Raw genomic sequence first — 27926 nt, forward strand, 5'->3', positions numbered from 1 at the left:
CAGGAGTTCAAGCCCTAATACCAGCATAAATACACAAAAGGAAATCTTTGTTTCTAGTATGATTTAACTAGTACAGCAATATGTACCTTGGATTCGAGATGAGAGATGAAAGTGTAAGAGAATGCAGAAACACAGAGAAATAAGATTTAGTGTGTTAGAGGTACCTGAAGAGATGAGGAGCCAGGTCCTAAGTAGGGCTTCACAGGTCTTTTCAAAGGTAATTTTTCCTAATGCCTTCTATTCCTATTAAAATTCTTTTTTGTAGTTTCATGCTTAATGGATTTGTTCAGCACAGTAGGCAGGCAAAGTTAAAAGAGGATGTTATATAGACTTTCTTGGATCCTTAGTTGCTTTTTTTTTTTTTGTTGGTCGTGGGGCCTGAACTCTGGGCCTGGTTGCTATCCCTCAGCTCTTCAGCTCAAGGCTAACACTCTTAGCACTTGAGCCACAGCGCCAGCCACTTCTGGCTTTTTCTGCTTATGTGGTGCTGAGGAATCGAACCCAGGGCCTCATGTATGCGAGGCAAGCACTCTACCACTGAGCCACCTGCACAGTCCCAGTTCCTTAACTTTTATGATATCGTCTTTATTTTTTTTAATAGTGTTTTTGTTTTATTAGCCTACATTAGTTGTACAAGAATATTCAGTCATTTTGAGTCATCTTCTTTTCTTGTTCTCCTCGCACTTGGTATAATGCCCTTTATCACTAGCCGATCAGGAGGACAGCTGGTGACACACAGGACATTGTGTAAGAATTTACACAATGAAGTTTACATCTGAAGTCTTTCATAGGCTCATGCTTCATAATTGAGTAGCTAATACATGTGGATATATTTCTGAATATCAGTAGATACAAGATTAAAGTGTTTACATTTTGTGTTTCTAGACCTGGAATCACTTTTCAGACAATGAGGCAGAACGGGTTAAAATGATGGAAGAAGTGGAAAAACTTTGTGATCGGCTTGAATTAGCAAGGTATATATGTGGAACTATTATTGAGGTCTGAGTTCAGGATTTAATTTATTTATTGTGATGCTTGGGAGTCAAACCAAGGGCTTCGTGAATGCTAGACAAGTGTTCTGCCACTGAACTATACCCTCTATCGCTCATCTGTTTTTTTTTTTTTTTTCTTTAGCTTACAGTGCTTGAATGAAACACTCACGTCTTCTACAAAAGAAGTAGGAAAGGCTGCTCTGGAAAAACAGGTAATAGACACAGAATTTCTACTTATATTAAGCATTTAAATATTTTATCCTTTTTTACCTTATAGGTTACTAAAGGCAAAACAATGTTTTTATCTTGCATTGCTTATATTCAGTGCTGTTTATTTAAATTTGGTTAAACTTACTTTTTAAATCACAAATAGTGTTTGATATGTGATATTATAGTTTCTACAGTCATTATTTTTTTTTTATTTAATTTTATTTTATTTGTGAACATACTGTACAGAGGGGTTACAATTACATGGGCAGGATAATGCGTACATTTCTTACCAAGCATTGCAGCCTCCTCCTTTGTTTACCCTTCACATCCCTTCCCAGCCTCCCCCCTAATGATGCTCATTTAAAGTCACAAGTTCATTCTAACTTTCCTGGAGCAAATTGTCTATCACAGTCTGTAATATATAACGGTGTTCACATGTTATATACCATATATGTGATCAGCAGCATGGGGATATTTAGTAGTGGTTCAACCAGATGAGTGGGAGTTCTTTGTTTCTTAAGTCCTGTTAGTTTTGTCATATCACCTAACATTTTGGATTTAGCATCCACTTATCAGGCAGACCATGTACCATTTGTCTCTTCGTTCTTGGCTAACCTCGCTCAACATGATTCCCTCTAGCTCCATCCATTTCCCTGCAAATGCCATTATTTTGTCATTTCTAATGGCTGCATAATATTCCATTGTGTATAGATACCACAATTTTTGGATCCATTCATCTGTGGTGGGGCATCTAGGTTGTTTCCATATCCTAGCTATTGTGAACAGTGCTGCAATAAACATGGAGGTGCACGTGTCCTTGTGTATTGATTCCTGTTGTTCAGGGTAGATGCCTAGAAGTGGTATGACTGGGTCATAAGGGAGGTCAATCTTTAGCTTTCTAAGGACCCTCCAGACTGCTTTCCAAAGTGGTTGTATAAGTGTACATTCCCACCAGCAGTGTAATAGGGTTCCTCTTTCTCCACATCCCCTCCAGCATTTGTCGTTGGCTGATTTGTGGATGTGGGACATTCTGACTGGGGTAAGGTGGTATCTCAGGGTTGTCTTTATTTGCATTTCCTTCACCACCAGGGATGATGAACATTTCCTCATGTGTTTCTTTGCCATTTTTATTTCTTCATTTGAGAAGTCCCTCTTAAGTTCCCTTGCCCATTTAGTAATTGGTTTGTTAGGTTTGGGAGGGATTAGTTTCTTGAGTTCCCTGTATATACAGGATGTTAACCCCTTGTCTGATATATTGCTGGTAAATATTTTTCCCAATTAGTTGGTTGTCTTTCTAGCTTAGTTGCGATAGATTTAGCTGTGCAGAAGCTTTTTATTTTAAGGTAGTCCCATTTGTCGAGTATCTCTCCAACTTGTTGTGACCCTGGGACTCTGTTCAGGAAGTTCCTTCCTGTGCCTATTAGTTCAAGTGTCTCTCCTACTCTGTCCTGCAGTAGTTTCAGAGATTCAGGTTTAATGTTAAGGTCTTTAATCCATTTTGAGTTGATGTTGGTGCATGGTGATAGGCTGGGGTCCACTTTTAGTTTTCTGCATGTGGCTGCCCAGTTTTCCCAGCACCAGCGGTTGAAGAGGCTGTGTTTCTTCCATTGTATGTCTTTGGCTCCTTTGTCGAATATCAGCTGGCTGTAGGCCTGTGGATTTATATCTGGATCTTCTATTCTGTTCCATTGGTCTTCGGGTCTGTTTTTGTGCCAGTACCATGCTGTCTTTGTTATTATAGCTCTGTAGTAGTTTGAAGTTCGGCATGGATAGCCCTCCCATGTTGTCTTTATCCCCTAGAATTGTTTTGGCTATTCTAGGTCTTTTGTTGTTCCATATAAATTTTTGGACTGTTTTCTGTATTTCAGTGATGTACGTCATTGGGATTTTAATAGGAATTGCATTGAATTTGTATATTAGTTTTGGAAGTATTACCATCTTTACTATATTAAGTCAGCCTATCCAGGAGCATGGGAGGTCTTTCCATTTCCTAGTGTCTTCTGCAATTTCTTTCTTTAACTTTTTATATTTCTCATTAAATAGTTCTTTTACATCTTTGGTTAGGTTAATTCCTAAATATTTTATTTTTTGTGAGGTTATTGTGAATGGGGTTGCTCCCTTTATTTCCCTCTCTTCCTGTACATTATCAGTGTATAGGAAGCAACTGATTTTTGTGGGTTTATTTTGTATCCTGCTATTTTGCCGAAGTGACTTATGATTTCTAAAAGTTTAGGGATGGAGTTTTTGGGATCGTGGAGGTATAGTATCATGTCGTCTGCAAAAAGGGATAGTTTAACTTCTTCTTTCCCTATGCGGATCCCTTTAATGTCTTTTTCTTGCCTTATTGCCCTGGCTAAGGGTTCTAGGACTATATTGAAGAGGAGTGGAGACAGTGGGCATCCTTGCCTTGTTCCTAATTTTAGGAGAGTTGGTTGTAGCTTTTCCCCATTAAGTATAATATTGGCTATTGGTCTGTCATAAATGGCTTTTATTGTTTTTAGAAATGTTCCTTCTATTCCTATTTTCTCCAGAGCTTTTAGCATGAATGAATGTTGAATTTTATCAAAGGCCTTTTCTGCATCTGTGGCGATAATCATGTGATTCTTGACCTTGGCTCTGTTGATATGTTGGATTACATTTATTGACTTACGTATGTTAAACCATCCCTGTGTCTCTGGGATGAAGCCTACCTGGTCATAGTGTATTATTTTTTTTATGTGTTTCTGGATTCTGTTAGCTAGAATCTTGTTAAGGATCTTTGCATCTGTGTTCATCAAGGAAATTGGCCTGTAATTCTCCTTTTTGGTTGGGTCTTTGCCTGGTTTGGGGATGAGTGTGATATTGGCTTCGTAGAATGAGTTTGGGATAGCTCCCTCCTTCTCTGTTTCTCTAAAGAGCTTGAGGAGTATGGGTATTAGTTCTTCTTTAAAGGTCTTATAGAATTCTGCTGTGAATCCATCTGGTCCTGGGCTTTTTTTTGTTGGAAGACTTTTAATAGCTTCCTGTATCTCATTATAGGATATTGGCTTATTTAATTGGTTAACTTCTTCTTTGCTCAGTTTGGGCAACTTGTATTTCTCTAAAAATGCATCCATTTCTGCCAGATTTTCTTCCTTTAGAGAGTATAGCTTTTGAAAGTAGTCTGTTAGAATTGTTTGGATATCTTGGGTACGTGTTGTGATGTTTCCCGTGGCATCCCTAATCTTATTAATATGGGTTTCCTCTCTTCTTTTTTAAATTAATCTTGCCAACGGGCCATCAATTTTGTTTATTTTTTCAAAGAACCAGCTTTTTGTTTGGTTTATTTTGGTTATGGTTTTCTGATTTTCTAATTGGTTAATCTCTGCTCTTAATTTGGTTATCTGGCTTCGTCTAGTAGCTTTAGGTCCCATTTTTTCTTGTTTTTCTAGCTGTTTTAATTGCAACATGAGATTATTTACTTGGTCTGTCTCCATTCTCTTGATGTGGGCACTGAAGGCAATAAATTTGCCCCTCGGGACTGCTTTTGCTGTGTCCCACAAGTTTCTTTGTGAGGTGTTTTCATTTTCATTGAGTTGTAGGAAATGCTTTATTTCTTCTCTGATCTCTTCTGTTACCCAGGCATTGTTAAGGAGTGTGCTGTTCAATTTGCATGTATTAGAGAAATTTCTGCGGTATGCTTTGTTATTGAGAGCTAGCTTGATTCCACTGTGGTCAGATAGGATACAGGGGATTATGTCGATCCCTTTGTATTTGCTTAAGTTCCTTGCATGAACTATGATATGGTCTATTTTGGAGAAAGTTCCATGAGCTGCTGAGAAGAATGTGTACTGTGTTGTTTTAGGGTGAAATACTCGGTAGATGTCAGTTAATTCCGCTTGAAGTATGGCCTCACTTAATTCGGTAGCTTCTTTGCCAATCCTCTGGTTGGTAGACCTGTCCTTTGGTGAGAGTGGTGTGTTAAAGTCTCCTAGTATTATCGTATTGGGATCTATTTTATTCTGTAAGTTTGAGAGTATTTGTTTGACATATCTGGGTGCACCAATATTTGGGGCATATAAGTTGATGATGGTTATATCCTCCTCTTGGATTGTTCCCTTTATTAATATGTAGTGTCTGTCCTTGTCTTTCTGTACTGATTTTAATGAAAAGTTTATTTTATCAGATATCAGGATAGCTACGCCTGCTTTCTTACTGGGGGCATTTGATTGGTAGATCCTTTTCCACCCCTTCACTCTGAGTTTGTTTGTATGTTTGTCTGAGAGGTGGGTCTCCTGAAGGCAACAGATGGATGAGTCTTGTTTTCTGATCCAGTCCTCAGTTCGTTTTCTTTTAATTGGTGAATTCAGCCCATTTATATTAAGAGAAAGTATAGAGAGATGCATTGTTGTCCCTGCCATTCCGTTTTCCTAAGTTTTTCTTCTTTCCTTTCCTCCTGTGCTTGCTCAGTTAGACTTTGAGTAACGCCTGTTTGGGGCAGGTCCCAGTTCCAGGTTGCTTTCTTCATGTTGTGTCCCCCCTCTTAGAATTCTTTGTAATGCTGGCTTAATGTTTATGTATTCATTTAGTTTTTCTTTGCTATTAAAAGTTTTCAGTTCTCCATCGAATGTGAATCCTAGCTTTGCCGGGTATATCAGTCTGGGTTGGCAGTTATTGGCTTTTGAGGTGAGCTTGCTGTCCTGGGTGGTGGTAAACCTTGTGATTTTTCTCTGTGATTTTCGCATGGGGGTTCAGGAGACTGCTCTTCAATTTTGTTTTGGTGTGTCTGTCTTTGCTTGGTTGCTGATTCTGTATTGGTAGAGAGAGTCTGTGCCTGATCTGGGTTCTGTTGGGAGCCTATTTCCAGCTGCTATTCTGACTTACTTAGGATTCTCAGCTCTCTGCTGTAGATTGCTGGCAATTCCCGCCTTTGGAAGGGTTGAGCAGCCTAGACTGCTTGTGTTTGCTCCTACGGGTGCTCTTGGGAAGATCAGATGCTCTGGATGCACTCTCCCAAATACTGGAGTCTGCTATGGGCTCCTGATGTGTTTTTGTTTGTTTGTTTTGGGCTGGTTGTGGGCTTGAACTCTAGGTTTGGGTGCTGTCCCTCAGCTCTTCAGCTCAAGGCTGGCACCCTACCATTTGAGCCATAGCACCACTTCTGACCCTTTTTGCTTTTGTGATGCTGAGGAATCAGATCCAGGGCCTCATACATCCAAGACTATCACTCTATTGCTGAGCCGCCTTATCAGCCTGAGCTCCTGCTTACTATCAGGTGCTGGCAGCCTGTGTTGCCCAATTCCAGCCTAGGGTATATGGGTGGAGTTTTGGTGGGGTTTGGGCTTCTCTTGTCCTGAGCCTCCAGGTCTTTTGTTGTCACAGGCGTGCTTCCCGGGGAGTGTTGTTTCCTGATTTTCTCCCCTCTGTTGAGGCGTATGCTCAGCTTTTTACTTCAGTTGGGAGGAGTTGGTTGTGTTGTTCAGGCGCCGGATCCCCGGGCCTGGTTCCGGCCCCAGCCTGGAGCGCGCTCGTTAGGCCTATGCTGATGTGTATACCACCTAGGTTATGCAGCCTGGAAGACACAGTTCAAATTTCTTCTACTGTTGGTAGTCTTGACCCAGGGGCGCTGTTCCTGGCTTGGGCATTTAAGCTCCCTTCCAGGGGCACTCTTGCTCTGGCCTGGCCAGCAGAGTGTGCTCCACGGGCTGGTGGAGCTCTCGGACAGTTCCCAGTTTTAGTGGGTCCTGTGGTCCAGGTGTTGGGGTAGGGAGTCTAGGTCAGGGTCTGGGGATTCCCTCCAGCTCTGGTCTCCCTTGAGGGATACACTGTCCCCTGTGGGGTACTCACCCTGGAGCTGGTTGTTTCTGTGTGGTGTAGGTCGTCAGTTGTTGTTGCAATCCGAGTTCAGTTGGGGTGGTTGTGGGCTGGGTTGGGCGGTGGTGGCTCTGTGTGATTCTTTTCTGTCTCTGCCTCTATTGAAGCTGTCGGGTCAACAGTGTCCACGCTCAGGCGGCTTCTTCGCGGGTTGTAGAGATCCGGTGGGTCTGAGTGCGTGGGTGATCTGCAGGCAGCCCCCTGTCTCTGGGACCCGGGTTGTTGCGATCGCGATTGGGCGGGTGTTCTGCTGACAGGTCCCTTTGTCGTGCTGCTGGTGCCGGGTGGCTTTGGCGGGATGGAGCCTCTCTGCTCCGGTGGAAAGTGAGGGGTGGGGGTGGGATCCTCGTGGAGACTCCCGGCTGGTAGGTTTCTCTGTTCCTGGCGATCCGCTGTTCTGCAAACCGGTACCTGGTGATCTGCAAGCGGCCCCCTGTGTCTCTGTGGCTCCGGCAGCCCCCGCCGGGCTGGCTGGCCGGCGGCTTGGCGCACTGCCGCGCGGCCAGTAAAGGTTGGGGGAGGGGTCTTCGCTCTTCTCTGTTCTGAAATTCTTCTTTTCCTCTCTTTCTTTTTTTGTTATTTTCCACCTCTGGTTTTTCTCTGAGTGTTCATCTTTTTGTTGTTGTCGGTCTCTTGGGGAGATTAAGCGTTGGAACTTGAACTCTCTTTTTGGTTGGAGAGAGCTGTGGCATTTCCCTACTGCCCCGTCGCCATCTTGGTCCCCCCCCTTCTTTTACAGTCATTATTTGAACAACTAATTCCTCTAGTATATTCATAGGATAACATTTAAATCCAAATCTTTGTTCTATCTAGTCTGTACCTTTATTTGAAAATGAGGAATCAGGCTGACCCAGGAATTGAATTGATCTCAACAAGTATTGCACTGTATATGTGTGTACATACATATAAATATATGCACATGCCTAGGTGCTTTTGGAGAAATCCCCAGTGCTAGTGCTACTACGGAGGAGCTTGAGTAAAAAAAAAAAGCTTGAATAAAAAAATGGAGGGCCGGTGGCTTAGTGGTTGCGTGCTTGCCTTGCATGCATGAGGCCCTGGGTTCAATTCCTCAGCACCGTGTAAACAGAAAAAGCTGCAAGTGGCTCTGTGGCTCAAATGGTAGAGCACTAGCCTTGAGCTGAAGAGCTGAGGGACAGTGCCCAGGCTCAGAGTTTAGGCCCCACAACAGACAAAAAAATAAAATAAAAAATGGAGGGCCCACAGTAAATGCTGCAAGACAGGGAGGACCACGTCATAGGGCCAGGATAGGCTCAGGGAAACCCTTGGGGAAAAGTCATTGCTAAAATGAAGGTCAAGTCATTACATGAACTAAAAAGTAGAAGATTATCGTGAGTATAACTAGGAAATGAAGTTGTTTAAGAAAAATAGAAAAAAATTAAGTAGGTTTCTACTACTAGTAGGGTAGTTTCCATTACTGAAAGATCTTCTAACAGAAGGGTCTGTACTGTATTTATTATGTCACTAGTGAGAAAGGTGCAATAGGTCGATTTCAAGTAGTTCTAACAATGTCATTGTAAGGTTCTGGATTATGAGGGACGAGAATTCAACTTTAAAATTATAGGAATTGATGACTAGTTCTAAGAAATTGAAGAAGATAAATGAGACAAAGACAACAATTGACAGAAGCATTAAGGTCATTCAAAAGTTTTCTTATGAGTAGCTGTGGTTTACAGGTATGAGCTACTGTCTTGGAAACTTTTTTTGCAGATATCCTTTTAATGCCCTTAATTTAATATCCTTTTAGTGCCCAGCTATGTTCATAAGCTACAAGTAAAGGATAGCACTTATATAATAGCAGTCACTGTCCTATATTATTTTTTCCTCTTGTAGAGAATCTCTTGAGTATTGGTCAATTTGTAGATAGCACGTGAATATGGGAAAACAGGGTGAAAAGCTGATACAAGTGTGAGTTCAGCTAAGGAAGAGTATAGGGTTAGAGTGAGGATAACATTGAGCTGAAACTACAAAGTCTCAACAATAAATGAAGTACAGAGTAGCAAGATCCTTGAATACCCTGACGTACCTGTACTATTTATGTAGATAGAAGAAATAAACGAACAAATTAGAAAAGAGAAAGAAGAAGCTGAGGCACGGATGCGACAAGCATGTAAGAACGCAGAGAAGTCAACTAGCGGAAGTGGGAGTGGCAGTAAAAACTGGTCGGAAGATGATCTACAATTACTAATTAAAGCTGTGAATCTCTTCCCTGCTGGAACAAATTCAAGGTATTGGCTTTTATGAAACTTTTCAACACATACTGGAGCCTGGAGATGATGTAGCCAGAACTCTCAAGTGTTAGATATTGTACAAACTTAAAAGATAAAGCTTCTGCCTAGAAAGGCCACTAAATTATGTGTAGTAACGGAAAATATAAATCTGCTTGTCTTATCCATTATATCAACACATACTTGATAGCAAGATGCTTCATCCATTTCTCTGGAAACTGAAGATCATGAAACTTAAGTGTTGACGGCTGGTGTTGGCTTATGCCATCATTATGTGCCAGAAACTGGGCTTTATGTCCTGTGGTTTCCTTTGCTAGTTTGTCCTTTGGTGCTTTCCACCTTTACCAGAGCTTACTTTATAGTCTAGTTTAGAAACTACTCACAAAAAAGACTCAGATCCAACCCATCAGCATTCTGTGGATGAGAAAAGGCAGTGTTTATATAGTTTCCTTAAGAAGTATGTGGTGGCATACACAAATGTGTATGGATTTTTTTCCCTTAATAATATTGAGCTTTTATACCATTTGCTCTAGGTGGGAGGTTATTGCAAATTATATGAACATACATTCTTCGTCTGGTGTCAAAAGAACTGCCAAAGATGTGATTATCAAAGCAAAGAGTCTCCAAAAACTTGGTGAGTTACATTTTTTAAAAAAAGGATGCAATCTTTTTAATAATTTGTGTGAAAGATTAAATGTTAAAATTTTTCATTTCTCAGATCCTCATCAAAAAGATGACATAAACAAAAAGGCTTTTGATAAATTTAAAAAAGAACATGGAGTAGTACCCCAGGCAGATAATGCAGCACCTTCAGAACGATTTGAAGGTAAAATTTTGTGTTTCTTTAAGTTGTTAGCCATGGTTTGCAGGCTATTTGAAGATACACAAGACCTGGGATATAAGTTAAGAATAAAAGTTTAGAGGCTTGGAAGATGAAATCTTTGTTTTGGGGAGGGTTGGGTGGGAGGTGTTGAGTTTTGTTTTTTAAAAGAAAGTCACAGATTGACTAGCCACTACTTGAATTGTAGTTTTCTATTCAGATTCCATACTGTGCTTTTTCAATAGTTGCTATAAAAATCCCATTAAGATAGCTGAACAAATTATAATACCTTATCTAGTTATTTTCCTAATTTTGAAAGATGTACTATAGTTGTTGACTGAAACTTATACTGTGCTGATGAACCAGTCCTCAACATTGCTACTGCTAGGCAAGCACTCATTACTGAGTGCCATCTCTTACAGGAATTTTGTAACATTGCTTTATTTTGACATTGTGAAATTACTGGAGAACAAAAAACAATTGGATGTCACTTTTTTTCCCACTAGTACCAGGGCTTGAACTTGTTTTCACTCTGTTTGCTTCGTACTGCTGTTCTTTGATCCTAGCCTCCTGGGTAATTAGTATTACTGTTGTGATCCACTGGCACCTGGCATGCTTCTACCTTTTTTAAAGAGGAATCTAGCAAGGCATGTTTTAGACCACTAAAATGACATCCATCTAAGGTCTTCATGGAATTAAAAGGATATCCTCAAAAAAGCTTCAAAGGCAGTAGCTTGTACCTGTAAACCACAGCTAATCAGCCGATAGAAATCAGGAGAGACCAGTCCTGACAAACCTCACGAAGTGGGATCTAGTAGTCATTACTTTAATCCCACCTGTTCAGAATACATTTGGGCAGGATCCTGGCCAAGAGTCAGCAAGCCTTAGTACTTTAACAAAAAAAAAAAAGTCTTTATCTGCCTTGAATACAGATAATATGTTCTCTGCCTTGCCATGTGTGCTATTTTTCTTTTTCAACTAGGAGATCAAAACCCAGTTTCACAGAACATGATTTTAAGCAGTAATCAGAATGTTAGTTGTATAAGATGCTACTGCTTTTGTTGTATGAGCTGCCACTAGTGCATTATGTTATAGTAATCAAGATAGCTTTTCAACATTTAATACTGCATTTTACCCTCAGAGGTGGGTTAATATTTAGTAACTTTATTAAATACATTTATTCCTGACATGTTTTCTCAAGTGTAAGAAGTTTATTTGAAGACCTGCTTTAATGGCTACTAGAAGTACTCAACATTGGCTCTACAGATTTTAGCAAATATATTGAAAAGATAAATTACAACACTGACTAATTGCAGCTTACCTCAATAGCACTCTGTAGTACTCAAGTTTTGGGTACTTGGCAAAAGGTACTTGGGTACTGTGAAAGAACTTCCTCTAACCTGTAATGAATAATCAGAAATCTTGACTTACCTCAGAACTCACAGGGTTAAGTAATTCTCAGCTTTCCATGTAGCTTGGACTACAGGTATGCATCACTCAGCCCAGCTTTTAAGTAATGACTTTGTATTTCTGAGCACAAAAGTTCAGCTTTAAATGTAATTTTAAAAAAAGATCTGGTGAACATATTAGGTCTGAAGAGACTAGCAGATATTTTCTATTATACTGTGTTTAAATGGCCCTCAAGAAGATTAATTTCTATACCACTGCTCCATTTGTTCACCCTTTGTCTCTCCATTTCTGTGCTGCACTCCCACCCTTACCAAAATAGATAAATGAATAAACAAGACAAACAGAAAATAAAACAAAAATAACAAAGGGGGGAAAAAAGATTAATTTCTGGGGAGCGAATTGGTTTTCTTCTCTTCATCACGTTTATATGTATTTCTTACCTGTTTGCTCAAAACTACACATGCCAGACTAGAATGGGTAGCAAGATACCTATGTACCAAAAGACTCACCTGGGGAAGTGTTCAAAGACAGCTCTTCCTACCTACCAAATTTTTAAATAAATATTTTTACTAAACAGGTCCATGCACAGATTTCACACCTTGGACAACAGAAGAGCAGAAGCTTCTAGAACAAGCTTTGAAAACATACCCAGTAAATACCCCTGAAAGATGGGAAAAAATTGCAGAAGCAGTTCCTGGCAGAACAAAAAAGGATTGCATGAAACGATACAAGGTTTTTAGCATTTATAGATTACTTGATCATTTAAATTGTAACTTATGAAATAGTTACCATTTTAATTTTGCATGCTAATTGAGTGGTTAACGTAGTTAATGGGTTTAAGTTACTATAGAGAAATGACTGGTAATGACAAAACTTATTAATGTTACAATACTATTATACTTTTTAAAATTATTAACATAATAATTATAAATGCTTAGACAGGCGCTGGTGGCTCACACCTGTAATCCTAGCTACTCAGGAGGCTGAGATCTGAGGATTGCAGTTCAAAGACAGCCCAGGAAGGAAAAGTCTGTGAGACATTTGTCTCCAATTAAACCACTCAGAAAACCGGAGGTGGCACTGTGGCTCAAGTGGTAGAGCACTAGCCTTGAGTTGAAGAGTTAAGGGACAGCGCCCAGGCCAAGAGTTCATGTCCCATGACCGACAAAAACAAACAAAAAAACAACAAACGAATTATGTCCATTTTAAAATGACAGCTTCTAATGTAAACCTTTCTCTCTCTTAGGAACTTGTTGAAATGGTAAAAGCAAAGAAAGCTGCTCAAGAACAAGTGCTAAATGCAAGTAGAGCTAAGAAATGATGTAATGACAATCTTTATTATGTGTTCATTTTTATAATAAAACTGAAAATACTGTAGAGGGATGTGTGCTGCTTCCCAACAAGTTTCCTCACACAAATACCAATCATTACACAAAATGGTTATCAGGGTGGCAATCAGGGTGGCAGTCCAGTCCTTTGAAAATATGACTCAATAAGTTACTCAAAATTCCAAGTACATTTTTATTTCTCCCTGTAGGGACTGATTGACATGTAAAACCTGCAAGTCTCATAGTTATTGTTGGGAATATTTGATTATACTGGCGTTTTAATTTTGAGGCCAACACATGTTACTGCAAATCTGGTTAAAGTCTGGTAGTTGCTCAATGGGACCTGCAAATGAAAAGTAATATAATTAAAACTGAATTAACAGAAAAATACATGACCAACTTTGTGCACAAGAGAAAAGGAACTTGGCTTACCAACAGCAGCGATAGCTGGACTTTTGCCATAAATATATTTGGTACATATTTCTCGAACTGTCTCAGCATTCACAGCCTGAAACAGAAAAGCTGTCATTAACATTCTATATTTGGAATTTTTAGGATACTGGGATTTAGACTGTATTTTTTAGCTTCTCTAACAAACACATTTTAACACAAGACCCAACAGTATATAAAGGCTACTTACATCAATTCTTGCTTCAAGTTCAGGGATTGGAATTCTTCTATTATAACACAACATCTGTCTACCAATATCTTCACAAATTGGAGTTGAGCCTGTTAAAGAAAGTGGTAAACTAAATACTGGAATATAGATCAACCATGTACGATGATGGTTAAGTTAAGCTTTTTTGTTGTTATAGTGCTAGGTACACTAGGCAACTACCTAAGTCTTTATTCTTACCATCAAGCTGTAACAACATGTTTGTTTTTAGAAGATTTTTCGCTCGTGCAACTTCATTCTCAGTGACACTTGTACAGAGTCGCATCCTAAAAAGCAGTTAAAAACTAGCATTGTAAAGTAGTCGGAAAATGTCCTGCAATCTGTAAGTTTATGACTTAAACAGAAATGACACTCTATATATTATACCACAACATAAGAGATTATTATAGTTAATGCCAGATGTCATTTTTTTACATGATAGTCTAACCTCATAATAGTGGAAGAACCAGACACTGGTGACTTAACACCTGTAATTCTAGCTACTCAGAGGCTGACGTGAGGATCACAATTCAAAGCCAGCCTGGGGAAAAAAAATCTGCAAGAGTTATCTTCAATTAACTATCAAAAAGTTGAAAGTGGTGCTGTGAATGTATGGTAGAGCGTTAACCTTGGGCAAAAAAGCCTCAAGGATAGGGCCCAGGCCCTGAGATCCCGCCACAGGATCCTGGCAAAAGAACAGTGGAGGAAAGAATTAAAAGTTACATTGTTAGGCCTTTTGCCTCAGACTACTGACTGAAACACTCATATTTGAAATACCATTTTTTTTTTTATTTTAATTTTTTATTTTTTGCTGGTCCTAGGGCTTGAACTAAAGGCCTGGGCGCTTTCCCTGAGCCTCTTTGTGCTCAAGGCTAGTGCTCTACCTCTTGAGCCACAGTGACACTTCTATTTTTTGTTTTTTTTTTGTTTTTTTTTTTCAGTTTTGGGACTTGAACTCAAGGCTTGGGCACTGTCCCTGAACTTCTTTTGCTAAAGGCTAGCACTCTACCACTTGAGCCACAGCACTACTTCTGGCCTTTTCTGTTTATGTGTTATTGAGGAATCAAACCCAGGGCTTCATGCATGCTAGGCAAGCACTCTTAACACGAAGCCACATTCCCAGTCCATCACTTCCATTTTGAGTAGTTCATTGGAGATCAGAATTTCATGGGGATGATCCTCCTCAGATCTCAGCCTCCTGAATAGCTAGGATTAAGGTGTGAGCCACTGGCGCCAGCTAAAACACAACATTTTTCTTTTGACAATGACAACTTTAGATTCACTTTTATAATCTTAGATTCCCAAGGCAAATAAATTTTAGAGGTATTTTCTTTTAAACATTTTGGTTCTTTATCTTCCAAAAGATGAACTTTCTGCAGTACATAACAGCTTCACACATAATTTAAAAGAAATGTCTTTAAAAACACTGGTAACCACTGGTACTGCTTTGAAGACTAAAGTTATGAGAAAACTGCCATAAGATTTAAACTACATATTTCTCACCATTCTTTTTGAACAACATGTAGCATGTCTGCAACCGTTGCTGGTTCACAAACCATATAGAGCCCCCATAGTCCTGTATCAGTGTAGGAAGTATTGAAAGACTGGAAGCTGTGGCAGAGATTGCCATGACAAGTGAGCTGGGCCAGCTTGCTAGATAAATTCTGCAAGAAAACAAGACTTGTAGGTATATACATTCAAATCGCAATGAACAAGGAGATACATGGCAAGTAGAGAACTCCCTAGAAGGCTAAATAAATTACATCTCAATTGTAAATTTAAAATTCAACAAAACAACTATTGATGATCTAGTCCAATGTATAATGTAAAAGCAATGAATCCTTATATGTATGTAATGTAACAGCTATACCTACTTAAAAAAATCCATTGCAGCTATCAACCCATTAGAACTTTTAGTTACAAATGCTTAAGGGCTTAAAATTATGCTGGATATAAAGCTTAAGATACTCTCATGACATATAGTTTCATGACATCCTTCATACAAGTCAATACTCTTGGAATTTCACTTACAGAAGAGCTATAAAAATAGCACAGTACAAAGAATCTCTTCATTTACATTTTCCTATAATTTACTGTTGGCTTTATTTTTACTTTATATGTTTTTCAAGTTATAAGATCCTGCTAAACTTTGAACCTAGGGCCTCACCCATTCTAGGGTAGCCCTTTACCTCATGAAATACATCTCTCCAACCCTTTGTATTTTGTTTGAGTTTCACTATCTTTGGACTGGCCTTAAATTCAGTGACCTTTCTACCTCCCTCTCCAGTAGGCATGTGCTAACATCACTGGCTGCATCCCTAAACACTGTGCTCTAATGAAAAACATTCATGTTTTCAGTAATACACTGAATTCAGAGTATTAACATTGATAGAGTATTATTAACTACCATATTAATAACTACTATTAACTGCTACTATGACAGCAACTTAACTAATTCTATCCTTATATTGTCAAACTTTGTGGCAAAGATACATGTTTTTCTTACATACCAATCCAGGATCAGTTTATAAAACACACATGCCCGTGCTCACACACACTAGTCTTGGGGCTCTTGAACTCAAGGCATAGGTGCTGGGCTTTCTTGTTAAAGGTTGTGTTCTAGCCCTTGAGCCATAGCTCCATATCTGGCTTTTTGGAGGTTAACTGGATATGTGTCTCATTGACTTTTCTGCCTGGGCTGGTTTTAAAAATACAATCCTTAGATCTTAGCCTCCTGAGTAGCTAGGATTAGTGTGAGCTACTGGCACTGGACTCAGTTTATATTTTTAAGTACAACATAAAAGTATAAGCCCAGCACCGGTGACTCATACCTGTTATCCTAGCTACTCAAGAGGCTGAGCTCGGAGGATCTTGATTCAAAACCAGGGGGGGCTGGGAAGGTGGCTCAGTGGTAGAGTGCTTGCCTTGCATGCCTGAGGCCCTGGGTTCGATTCCTCAGCACCACATAAGCAAAAAGAAGAAAGCTGGAAGTGGCTCTGTGGCTCAAATGGTAGAACGCTCTCCTTGAGCTGAAGAGCTGAGGGACAGTGCCCAGGCCCAGAGTTCAGGTCCCACAACCGGACCACCCCCCCCCCCAAAAAAAAAAAAAAAAAAAAAAAAAACCAGGGCAGGAAAGTCTGTGGGACTCTTATCTTTAGTTAGCCATAAGAAAACAAAGTGACTCTGTGGCTCAAGGTGGTAGAGATAGCTTTGAGGGCAAAAGCTCAGGGACAATGCCCAGGCCCTTAGTTCAAACACCATGACCAGCCCCCCTAAAAAGCCAAAGTCATAGTACAAATCTCTGTTTTGTCATTTCAAAAAATAGCATATAAACATTCTATGAAATATAAAAACATTTCAGAAAACTAACTTTTGCAGGGTTCTGGTGGCTCATGCCTATCTATAAGCCTAGCTACTCAGAAGAATGAGATCATGGTTTGAAGCCACTTGGGGCAGGAGACAATCTACAATTAACTACCAAAAAGCTGGAAGTGGAGCTGTAGATCAAGTGGTAGAGCAGTAGCTTTGAACAAAATTGCTCAAGGAACAGTGCTCAGGCCCTGAGTTCAAGATCCTGGACTGGCGCATGCACTCACTCATGCACATGTACAACACACACACACACAAAAGTTATTTTTAAAATCAATCACCATTCCTCCACCAAAAGAGCGATCCCAGTTGCCAATCAATGTGTTTGCAACCATGAGACAGATTGTATCTGGATGTGCCCAACCAACAGCTTCAACAGCTATTGCTAGATGCGCCAGAGGCATCTTGTCATCCCTCACTCGAATCTGGTTAAGAAAAAAAAAACAGTAGTTAAGTGCAACTGTATAACATGCTTATTAACAAACAAAAAGATTGATCAGTGCTATGCAATGTTAAAATGCTCATGACACTTTTTTCTATCTAAACTGAATTTATTTTTGTACTGCCATTGCTATTAGAGTTCTTTGTAGCTGCCAGCATCAGATCTCCTTCCATGGAAAACTACGCTTGGGTCTTAATGCTACAGCTGGTATGTAGTAAATCTGCAAGTTCTGGCTCTAACAGCTACCCTCACAAACGTACTGTGAGAAGAACTCAGCCAAGAGCAAACTCAATGTGAAAGCCAAAATTTCTAGTTATTATAAGGTTACTTTTATGCTTTTCCATATATAAATAAAAGAGTGCCAAAGAAAAAGCACAGAAGCACCAAATTATAACACTGCTAGAAACTCCTATTAGAAATACACATTTTGTATACTCATTTGTAAATGTAACACAATATATCTATCTAGAAGGCTTACTTCTAACTAGGAGGCTTGCCCTACCTCACTTCCTGTGAACTTGCAGGGAGGCAGAGCTGGTATATTTCCTTTCTGTGTGCACAAGGAATCACCAAAATGAAACTTTGCTAACTCAAGCAGTTCATCATGGGAAACACCTAAATTGAAGGAAAACATTTTCATATGTATGAATACCACCTAAATAAAACAATTAGCTGTTGTAAACTGCTTTAAAATAAGCTCTAGTAGGTACAAAATGTACATTACATAAACTACTTTCTCTAAGAGCATACTTATTTTCTTGATATTAAGATCTGGGTTGCATAACTCATTCTATAAAAATACATCAATATACCAGTGTATTCACAGCTAAAGATAAGCAATCACTATACAAAACCATAACTATAACAAACCTAGTAAAAAGCAAATTTCAATAAGTTATTTTTCAAAGTAGGAAAGAATAAAATGGGGTCCACCTCACTCAAAAAAGCTGTACATACATGTATGCTTCATTCTTTCAGTTCTGTTGGCAGAATTCAGGAACAAATACTTTCATCTAAATTTTCTTAATACGTCCATAGTAATCTACATGTTCATTATTTGACATCCAACTCTTAACAGGAATTAATCTAAGATTAGATTAAGAAATTCTTAGATTCTATATTCTTTTTGTTTTTTGTTAGTCATGGGGCTTGAACTCTGGGCGTGGGCGCTGTCCCTCAGCTCTTCAGCTCAAGGCTAGTGCTCTATCACTTGAACCACAGCACCACTTCTGGTTTTCTAGTGGTTTATTTGAGATAAAGAGTTTCACGGACTTTCCTGCCTGGGCTGGCTTTGAAAAGCAGTCCAGGAGCTCAGCCTCCTGAGTAGCTAGGATTACAGACATGAGTCACCAGCGCCAGCTTTCTATATTCTTTACTATTCAAATGTAGGACACAGAATTCAGCCAGTGAAGGATCCTTCCCTTCATTGGGGATTGGGGGGGGGGGGGGGGGGAGGGGAGGGAGAAAGTGCTAGATTTTTTTAACTTCCTGAAACAAAAACTTATCTCAGGTAAATAAAACTAATTGTCACTACAGTTACTTTTAAGATAAGAAAGAGTGGGGCTGGGAAGGTGGCTCAGTGGTAGAGTGCTTCCCTTGCATGCCTGAGGCCCTGGGTTTGATTCCTCAGCACCACATAAGCAAAAAGAAAAAAAGCCGGAAGTGGCGCTGTGGCTCAAGGGGTAGAACGCTAGTCTTGAGCTGAAGAGCTGAGGGACAGCGCCCAGACCCAGAGTTCAGGCCCTACGACCGGACCCCCCCCCCCCAAAAAAAAAAAAAGTCAGCTGAAGCAACAACAGGGGCTGGGGGCTAAGGAACGCCACTGCGCTTAGGCACAGGACTAGTGGGGTTAGTGGCTGGCTTGGCTGTGGGCAGTGCTGGTCTACTAGGCCTTCTCTAGGAAGGCCCTGCAGCACCGGAGACACTGCTGGTACACCAGCTCGAAGTCGGAGTCATTTCCATAATAGGGATCTTCAATAATGAGTTGTTTGTGTGGATCATAGCTCCCAAGCACTTTGATTTTAGCTTGGCAGTTTTTAACTTGATTACTTTTTCTATTCAAATCTCTCAGATTGCTTTCATCTACACACAGTATGTAATCAAATGTAGCAAAGTCTTCTTTGGTAACCTGCCGGGCAGTGTGACTCATGGGGATGCCATGCTTCCTCATGCAGCTCTGCCCTCCATAGTCAGGGGGATTTCCCACTTCATATGTGGATGTGGCCACCCTGTCCATCCTCCAATCACCTGAAACATTTTGGTCAGCTACACGTTTTCTGAAAACTGCTTCTGCAATGGGTGACCGGCAAATGTTACCCAGACACACGACTAGCACGGACTTGTGACTGCGTTCCGCCATCTTCCCAGGTGCTCCAGTACTGGATTTTGAACTCAGGGCCTCATGCTTGCTAGGCAAGCTACGCCTCCAACTACTCCTTTTCTGTGTGTGTTTTTGTTTGTGTGTGTGTGTGTTTTTAAAGTTTTTGTGTCACTCCTGGGGTTTGAATTCTGGACCTGGTTGCTGATCTTGAGTTTTTATTTATTTATTTCTTTTCTTTTTGTCGGTCCTGGGGCCTAAGCTTTGGGCCTGGGCGCTTCCCCTCAGCTCAAGGCTAGAACTTTACCACAGCAGCACTTCTGGCTTTTTCTGCTTATGTGGTGCTGAGGAATCGAACCCAGGGCCTCATGCATGCAAGGTAAGCACTCTACCACTGAGCCACCTTCCCAGCCTCATTCTTGAGCTTTTTTGCTCAAAGCTAGAAGCCACACAGCTTCACTTCTGGCTTTTTACTGGTTAACTGGAACTAAAACTAACTTCCAGGCAGCAGGCTGGCTTCTAACTGCAATCCTCAGATTTCAGCCTCCTGAGTAGGATTATAGGAATGAGCCACCAGCACTGGCATGTGTTGATTACTTTTTTAAGATAGGGTTTTGTTTTATGCCTAGGCAAACCTGCACTATGATCCTCCTGTGACCCTTGTGTCACTGGGATTATAGATGTACATATTATACCCAGCTTGATCAAGTGCCTTTTTTTGTTGGTGGTGGTGATGGGGCTTGAACTCTGGTACTGGGCACTGTACCTGCACTCTTCAGCTCAAGGCGAGCACTCTACCTCTAGAGCCACAGCGCCACTTCTGGTTTTCTAGTGGTTTATTGGAGATCAGAGTCTCATGGACTTTTCTGCCCTGGCTGGCTTTGAACTGTGATCCTCAGATCTCAGCCTTCTAAGCAGCTAGAATTACATGTGTGAGCCACCGGCGCCCAGCTCAAGTGCCTTTAAAAAACACTGAACTAAGATTTCTGTAAATGAAATAAAATATTACACAGCTTACATCGTATTTTCCAAATAAATCATACGATTCAGTGAATGACAAATTATTTTTGGGATCACTACATAGAGATCAATCTTAGATACCAATCTAGATATTATCTTCTGTTTGGCAGCACAAACAGAAGACCATTGCATGACAAGGATGTCAGATGCACACTTGCACCGTAGTATTACCATCATCTATTAATCCTCTTTGTTAGATGTGCACGATATTTAGCTAGTATTCTAACCACTACCTCCACTTACCCCAAACAAAGAGCAAGGGAACTTGGAGTGGTAACTACAGCCTTAAATTGCCTATTCCATTGAATTTAAGATGCCATCGTTTATAACATATGTCAACATTTATGTTCCAACAATATAATTAAACACACCATTAACTAGCCAAAGCTCTTACATCAACAATGCCAAAATAAAACTCAAAAGGGCAGAGAAGTCCCAGGGAGCATGGTTGCTGGGGCTTCATTTAACCAAGGCAATTTAAAATGTTTGTCTCAATCAGTATCAGATATTTTAGAAACTTTGGCACATTTCAGAGTATCATGTCTATCACACAAGGACAAGTTAATGTTGCCAGGAGCCACAATAAATAAGAGACATTCAACCTTCACTTTCATTACTTTCTCTACCCCTAGGTAATTAACTCAGAAATATAGTTAGAACTATTTAAAAATTTACAAATAAGCTAGGAGCCAGTGGCTCATGCTTGTAATCCCAGCTACTCAGGAGGCTGAGATCTGAGGATCGTGGTTCAAAGCTAGCCAGGGCAGGAAAGTCCATGAGACTCTTATCTCCAATAAACTATTTAGAAAACCGGAAGTGGCACTGTGGCTCAAGTGGTAGAGTGCTAGCCTTGAGCTGAAGAGCTGAGGGACAGTGCCCGGGCCCAGAGTATACTGCATCTATCCACATTGCTCTAATACTAAATGACAAAAAGAAAACTGGAAATCAATTAAAAGATACTGTTGCCTAAATTTAGGCTGCTAGGAAACTGGCAGAATCTGGTTCACAATACATTCTCATAGCTTCCTGTGTATTTTCTGTGGTTAGTAGATCTAGTGATTACATGACTGAGCTCATGAAAGAATGAATGTTTCTCAAGAAATAATTTAAAATCTTAAGAGATTCTCTAATTATAGAACAGTAACTTCTCAATATAACCACCTATAGTTCAATTAGGCCTTGTCTTATAAGTCAATTCCACTATGTATGTATACTGAGGTGTTGAATGGTTCATTAAGTTTTTCTATAAATGAAAATTACTAAAAGAAAACAAGAGTCTGGTTCCAGGCCTTCTGTTCATTCCTTCAACAGTTTGCTCTGGAAATAAAAAATTCTTTGAGAAGCATATAATCACCACTGTGTTTAAACACTTATAAAAATTTAAATTGACTAACCTCCAGCAGCAGCAAGTACTATTCTCGGTCCCTTATAATGTGTAGTTATATAATCCACTAAGTCCTTACGATTTATAGATCTGTAAAAGTAAAGCAATTTTAAGGATATCAGAAAGCATGCATCTTTACATAATACACCTAAAGCAAACAAGATCTTAAAAAGTATAACAAAAAGAAATAGGGTACAGACAGTATGTATCAAAGAGCTTCATCTTATTTATATTCAGGAAGACAGATTTGACACTTTTTTTTATTCCAGAAGAGTCCAGACAGCTGGGAATTGCATAACTTCAACTGCAGCCAACTACAATTCCATGCATATTTTTAGGAGGAAAATAATTTTTTAAAACACACTTTTTGAAAATTTGTAAGTCATTTTTTACTGTGAAAATTAAACCTACTTGATATTTTCAGTTGGTCCCAAAATTGTCCGTCCAAGTGCAGTATTTTGATAAGCTGTGGCATGAAGATAATCAAAAACAACTTCTTGCAAATTGGTTTCAACTTCTTGCATCTCTCTAAGAATTACTCCACGCTCACGTTCAATCTCTGCTTCTCCCAATGTGCTATTTTGTATTATATCAGCAAGAATTTCTACAGCTAATTAGAATGAAAGCATAAGGAACACTAAGAATCTTAACTTTTCTATTAAAATTTTCTTAAATCAACATTAGAACTATGATACTATTATTCACTATTGACTAAATGATTAGCTTAGGAAGAAAAGATTTTCATATTTGACATAACTAAAAAGACAGCATTGAAATAAAAATGTGAAACAGCCAGGTGCTGGTGGCTCATGCTTGTAAATCCTAGCTATTTAGGATGAGATCTGCAGACTGGTTCAAAGCCAGCTCAGGCAGGCCATTCTGTGAAACTATCAGAGCCGAAAATGGCGCGGTGGTATTCTATGGCATGCCACATTTCATAATTCTGGATTTGTACTTGCTGTTTTTGTCCTCTGACTGCTACTTAACTGTTCATACCAATCGCCCCTGGATCTACTTGCTGTTTACATAATCAGAGGTAGACCAAAATTCTCTTCACCAGGAAAGCCTTTCCAGGTATTCCCAGTTTAGGTTCAGTTTAGTCATGAAATCCTCTACTTGTACTTCAAAGCAATTTTTTCATTTTTGTTTTGCCAATTCTGGGGCTTGAACTCAGGGCCTGGGCACTGTCCCTGAGCTTCTTTTGCTCAAGGCTAGCACTCTTCCAACTTGAGCCATAGCACCACATCCGTCTTTTTCTGTTTATGTGGTACTGAGGAATTGAACCCAGGGCTTCATGCATGTTAGGCAAACACTCTACCACTAAGCCACATTCTCAGCCCTGTAATTATAGTTTACTTAAAAATATTAGCATGGGGGGGGCTGGGAAATTGGCTCAGTGGTAGAGCGCTTGCCTTGCATGCCTGAGGCCCTGAGTTCGATTCCTCAGCACCACATAAGCAAAAAGAAAAAAGCCGGAAGTGGCGCTGTGACTCAAGTGGTAGAGCGCTAGCCTTGAGCTGGAGAGCTGAGGGACAGTGCCCAGCCCAGAGTTCAGGCCCCATGACCGGACCAAAAAAAAAAAAAAAAATTAGCATAGGGAAGTGGCGCTGTGGCTCAAGTGGTAGAGCGCTCACCTTGAGTTGAAGAGTGCAGGGATAGCACCCAAACCTAGAGTTCAAGCCCCATGACCAACCAAAAAAAAAAATTAGCATAGGCCGGTGCTGGTGGTTCACGCCTGTAATCCTAACTACTCAGGAGGCTGAGATCTGAGGATCACGGTTCAAAGCCAGCCCGGGCAGGAAAGTCCGTGAGACTCTTATCGCCACTAGAAAACCGGAAGTTGCTCTGTGGCTCAGGTGGTAGAGCATGCACCTTGAGCTGAAGAGCACAGGGACAGCTCCCAAGCCCAGAGTTCAAGCCCCACGACTGACCCCCCCCCACACAAAAAAATTAACATAAATTCACTGTGCACCACACTTTCATTGTAATATTTACAACTTGCACATAATGTACCTTAATTGAATTTATATTTAATTGAATGAATCTTTCCAGTAACATGTTTTTTTGCATATGCTCCATGAAGGCAGATATTGTGTCTGTTTTGCAGACACTGCATGCTTAGCAACTACTTAGAGGCAGTCAACACAAAAGAGGAATGAACAAAAATTAGTTTCAGACAGGTACTGTTGGCTCATGCCTGTTATTCTGGCTACTCGGGAGGCTGAGATCTGAGGATCATGCTCAAAGGCAGCCAGGCAGAAAAGTCTATGAGACTCTTTCCTCCTAATTAATCACAAAAAAAAGCCAGAAGTGCCACAGTGGCTCAAGTGTAGAATGCTAGTTAGGGATAGTGCCTGGGCCCAGAGTTCAAACCCCAGGACTGGCAAAAAAAAACTAGTTTAAAAATCCTGGAGTATCAGGTGCCAGTGGTTCACACCAGGAACTCCTAGCAACTCAGGATCACTGTTAAAAGCCAGCTCAGGCAGTAAAGTAGATGAGACTTATCTCCAATAAATTACCAAAAAGCTGGAAGTGGATCTGTGGCTCAACTTGTAGAACACTAGTCTTGAGCAAAAGAAGCTCAATGACAGCACCTCATTCCCTGAGTTCAAGCCCCAGGACAAGGGGTGGTGGGTACTGTAGTGATATGAATCTCTCCACATACTTACATATTTTCTAATGTAATTTTCTACTTTGTAATTTACATGTAGGGCAATCTATTATTAAGTAGATTTCCCTGGCATTTTCTAAATACAGTAGGTATAAAAATGGTGACAAATTCAGGATTTTCCTCCAAACTCTTCTGCATCATAGAGATTAGTATTCCACTTTTTTTTTTCTTTCCTTATACCAGTTCTGGGGCTTGAACTCGGGGACTGGATACTGTTCCTGAGTTTTTTTTAGCTCAAAGCTAGTGCTCTATCACCTGAGCAACAACTATATTTTTGGCTTTTTGGTGGTTAACCAAAAAGATAAGAGATAAGCGTCTCATAGACTTTCCTGTCTGGACTGAATTTGAACCATGATCCTCAGATTTCAGCCTCCAGAGTAGCTAGGATTACAGGTGTAAAACAATAGTGCATGGTTGTTTTACTTACACTAGGACAATGCTTTGTGTAAACTGGAGGTATAGCTCAAGTTGTACAGCACCTGCCTAGTGAAAACAAAGACTTGAGGTCGAACTCTGGCACTCTGTCACTGTTGAGAAACAGAAATAAGAACAGCTCCCCCTCACTCAGAACTTGGTTCATTTTTTTCACATTTCTAGGCCACTGTTTTACAATAGGCATAACAATAGTACAAAATTATTTCTGAAAAGTACATTATGTGTAGTATAATAATACCTCTTGGTAAATCTTTAGAGAATGCTTTAGCATAATATACAGTTTGCTCGCGGGAGGTATAGGCGTTAAGATGAGCACCCATGTTTTCAATCTCAAGCTCCAGGTCTAATTGGGATCTCTTTTTAGTGCCCTTGAAATAAAAGAGAAAAACAAATTATGATACCTTACCCTTTGTCTATTCCAAACACTTCAGATAATGAATATGGAAGACTGAAGCCAATGTGAGTTTGGTGGCATGGACAAGTTTGGTTTATAAAACATATTAAGGTTCAATATACTAAACTGCTTTTACAAAGCAGCTAGCAGTAATGATACCAGATATTGTTGTAGGAAAATAAAACATGTCATACTAATGAAGTAGTTCTTGCCTTTAAAGCACTTTTGTGCTTACTACCTCTTAAAGAGAATGCATTTTTTTTTGTAAAAATAAGTCTTGCAATCTACCTTGAAAGCCATATGCTCCAGAAAATGAGCTGTTCCATTATTCTTCTCATTTTCATATCGACTTCCAGCATCAATCCACAGTCCAACCTTAATGCAATCAAAGAATAATTTAAAATTTTTTAATTTTTTTCTTTTTGGGGGAAGATAAGGGGTAATTTCCAGTAGTCTCTTTTCCTGACAAATGCTTTCTGTCTTACCACTAAAGTTTCCTTGACCAGAGAGAATTGACAGTTCATTCCCATGAACTGAGACATAAAACTTTTGACTATCAGGCTAGAAATAGGTGTAGAATACATACTTATGAGTTTCAATAATGACTTAGATCCTTGCACGCGCGCATATGTGTGTGTATGTGTATTGGTGTTTGAACTCAGGTCCTGGGTGATCTCCCTTAGCTTTTCTGCTGAAGGCTGGTGCTTGGGGCTCTACCACTTAAGCCACTTCTTTTTTCTCTTTTGTCCTGGTGGTTAACTGGAGAAAGATTTTTACAGATTTTCCTGCCTGGGTTGGCTATGAACTAGATCTTCAGATCTCAGCCTCCTAAGTAGCTAGGATTATAGGCATCAGCCATCAGCACCCACCTTATAACTCAGATTCTTAACCTAACTCATTACTACAATCATTTAACTGTGGTATAAAGAACATTAGAGAAACTGTCAGAAAACTGTGGCCCAAAGCTTCATATTACCTGCATAATCTTGTACAAAACCATTTAACTTCCCTGAATCTGCTTCCTCATCTATAAAAAAGGTGAGATGCTTACTAAAAAAGAATTTTTAAAAACAAGACAAAAGATGTAAAACATCTGGCACAGAATATCCCAGCAAAAATACCTCTTTATCATCACTACTACTAGCAATAAATTTAATAGTATATGAGAAACACATAGATGGTGAAAGTGGATTCACTTCCACTTGATATAAAAGTTTAACCAGGTTCAGAGAAATTGCTCAAGTCAAAATAATCACCACTGGCCAACTAAAGAGCTGAAGGTTGAGTTTACTTTCTCCTAAATGAAGTGGCATCATTCAGATCACTTACTGTGCATGTTGACAGCCCAGAATCTTCAGAGGCCACTCTAAGTCCATTTTCCAAGCATGTTACTCGTGTTTCAGGAACATTAAGAACAACTTGTGTAGCAGCCTGTGTACTTCTTAGTCTGTTTCCTCCAAAATACAATGGCTGGTTGAGGTAGAAGAAAAGCAAACCTTACTATTCTGGTATTTAATGTCAAAAAATCAAATCTATCTGAAATAGACTCTATAAAATCCTCTTTCCTAGGCTGTCCACCTTAGTGGACAACAGCTAAAGACTCCCATCTCCACCAACAACCACAAGCGGGAAAACATACAAAACACAAACAAAAACTTCCGCCTCTTCCTCAACTTCTGTTCCACTGGGATCTAGCTCTTGCCCAGTCTAAGACATCTTTTTCTTAACTCATCAGTATCTTAAAGCAACATGTCTATAAGCAGTAATTTATCTTTACTCTGAGAGAAACAAACCTCTCAGAAAGATTTCATATGGAGGAGAAGGCAGGCAGCTGGGGTGGAAGCTTGGGTCGGAGAAATAACCGTTAGGTGTTTAGTTCCCCTGATCTGCAGCCACTACGCTAGCACGGTAGATAGGACCTCTTGAGAGAGACACCCACCGCCTGGGAGTGACACCGAAGAAGGAAGCTTCCCTCAGCCTGAGAACGACCCCCTGCTCGCTCCCCCTCCCCCTCCCCCCTTCCCTCCCTCCCCCCCCCCCCCACTGCGCGGCGGCCCGGCCCGTTGCGCGGCGCGAGGCCGCAGCGCCCGCGAAGGGACCTGCCTGCCTCGCCGAGCACCGCCCGGCACGGCGCTCAGACCAGAGGGACGAAGCTCACCTGCCCGGCGGCACCTCCGACCACGAACTTCTCGGCGAAACCCCACAGACGCCGCCTCGCCGCTGGTAATAACAGGGTTCGGGCTGCGGCCGCCGCCATGACAGTTAAGGACCACACGGGAAAGATGTGCTTCCGGGGTCGTGACCCGAGGTTCCGGAAAAGAAGGCGGGCCCCATCTAGTGACGGCAACGGGATAACGCAGCGCAACGCAGCGCAGTGTTATATAACCCGGATTAGGCAATC

General features: G+C 40.4%; 3 protein-coding genes across 5 annotated transcripts in view; 1 reads left to right on the forward strand and 2 right to left on the reverse strand.

The window, feature by feature from the left end:
- Dnajc2 (DnaJ heat shock protein family (Hsp40) member C2) overlaps positions 1-12887 on the forward strand; it is a 43034-nt gene extending 30147 nt beyond the window's left edge. For all 3 annotated transcript variants that reach the window (XM_042684509.1, XM_042684510.1, XM_042684511.1), the window contains 7 exons: positions 886-974; positions 1135-1204; positions 9096-9280; positions 9814-9914; positions 9999-10106; positions 12088-12242; positions 12757-12887. In XM_042684509.1, the coding sequence (XP_042540443.1) occupies positions 886-974; positions 1135-1204; positions 9096-9280; positions 9814-9914; positions 9999-10106; positions 12088-12242; positions 12757-12831 (783 nt within the window). In that variant the 3' untranslated portion in view covers positions 12832-12887. The remainder of the gene's footprint in view (positions 1-885; positions 975-1134; positions 1205-9095; positions 9281-9813; positions 9915-9998; positions 10107-12087; positions 12243-12756) is intronic.
- A 124-nt stretch (positions 12888-13011) lies between these two features.
- Positions 13012-27811, reverse strand: Pmpcb (peptidase, mitochondrial processing subunit beta). Its single transcript, XM_042684513.1, has 13 exons — positions 27684-27811; positions 26855-26995; positions 25814-25900; positions 25370-25499; positions 22437-22635; positions 22036-22115; positions 17807-17919; positions 17144-17287; positions 14997-15157; positions 13695-13780; positions 13479-13567; positions 13271-13346; positions 13012-13181 (listed from the first exon to the last, which is right to left on the reverse strand). Exons 1-13 carry the CDS (start codon positions 27780-27782, stop codon positions 13117-13119), a joined length of 1470 nt encoding a protein of 489 aa, XP_042540447.1. The 5' UTR covers positions 27783-27811; the 3' UTR covers positions 13012-13116.
- Positions 19162-19675, reverse strand: LOC122111786 (low molecular weight phosphotyrosine protein phosphatase-like). The gene has a single exon (XM_042684514.1). It carries the CDS (start codon positions 19661-19663, stop codon positions 19190-19192), a length of 474 nt encoding a protein of 157 aa, XP_042540448.1. The 5' UTR covers positions 19664-19675; the 3' UTR covers positions 19162-19189.
- Positions 27812-27926: the final 115 nt, after the last annotated feature.

This window comes from Dipodomys spectabilis, unplaced genomic scaffold, assembly GCF_019054845.1.
Source record: "Dipodomys spectabilis isolate Male_0828 unplaced genomic scaffold, ASM1905484v1 ptg000089l, whole genome shotgun sequence".
NCBI lineage: Eukaryota > Metazoa > Chordata > Mammalia > Rodentia > Heteromyidae > Dipodomys > Dipodomys spectabilis.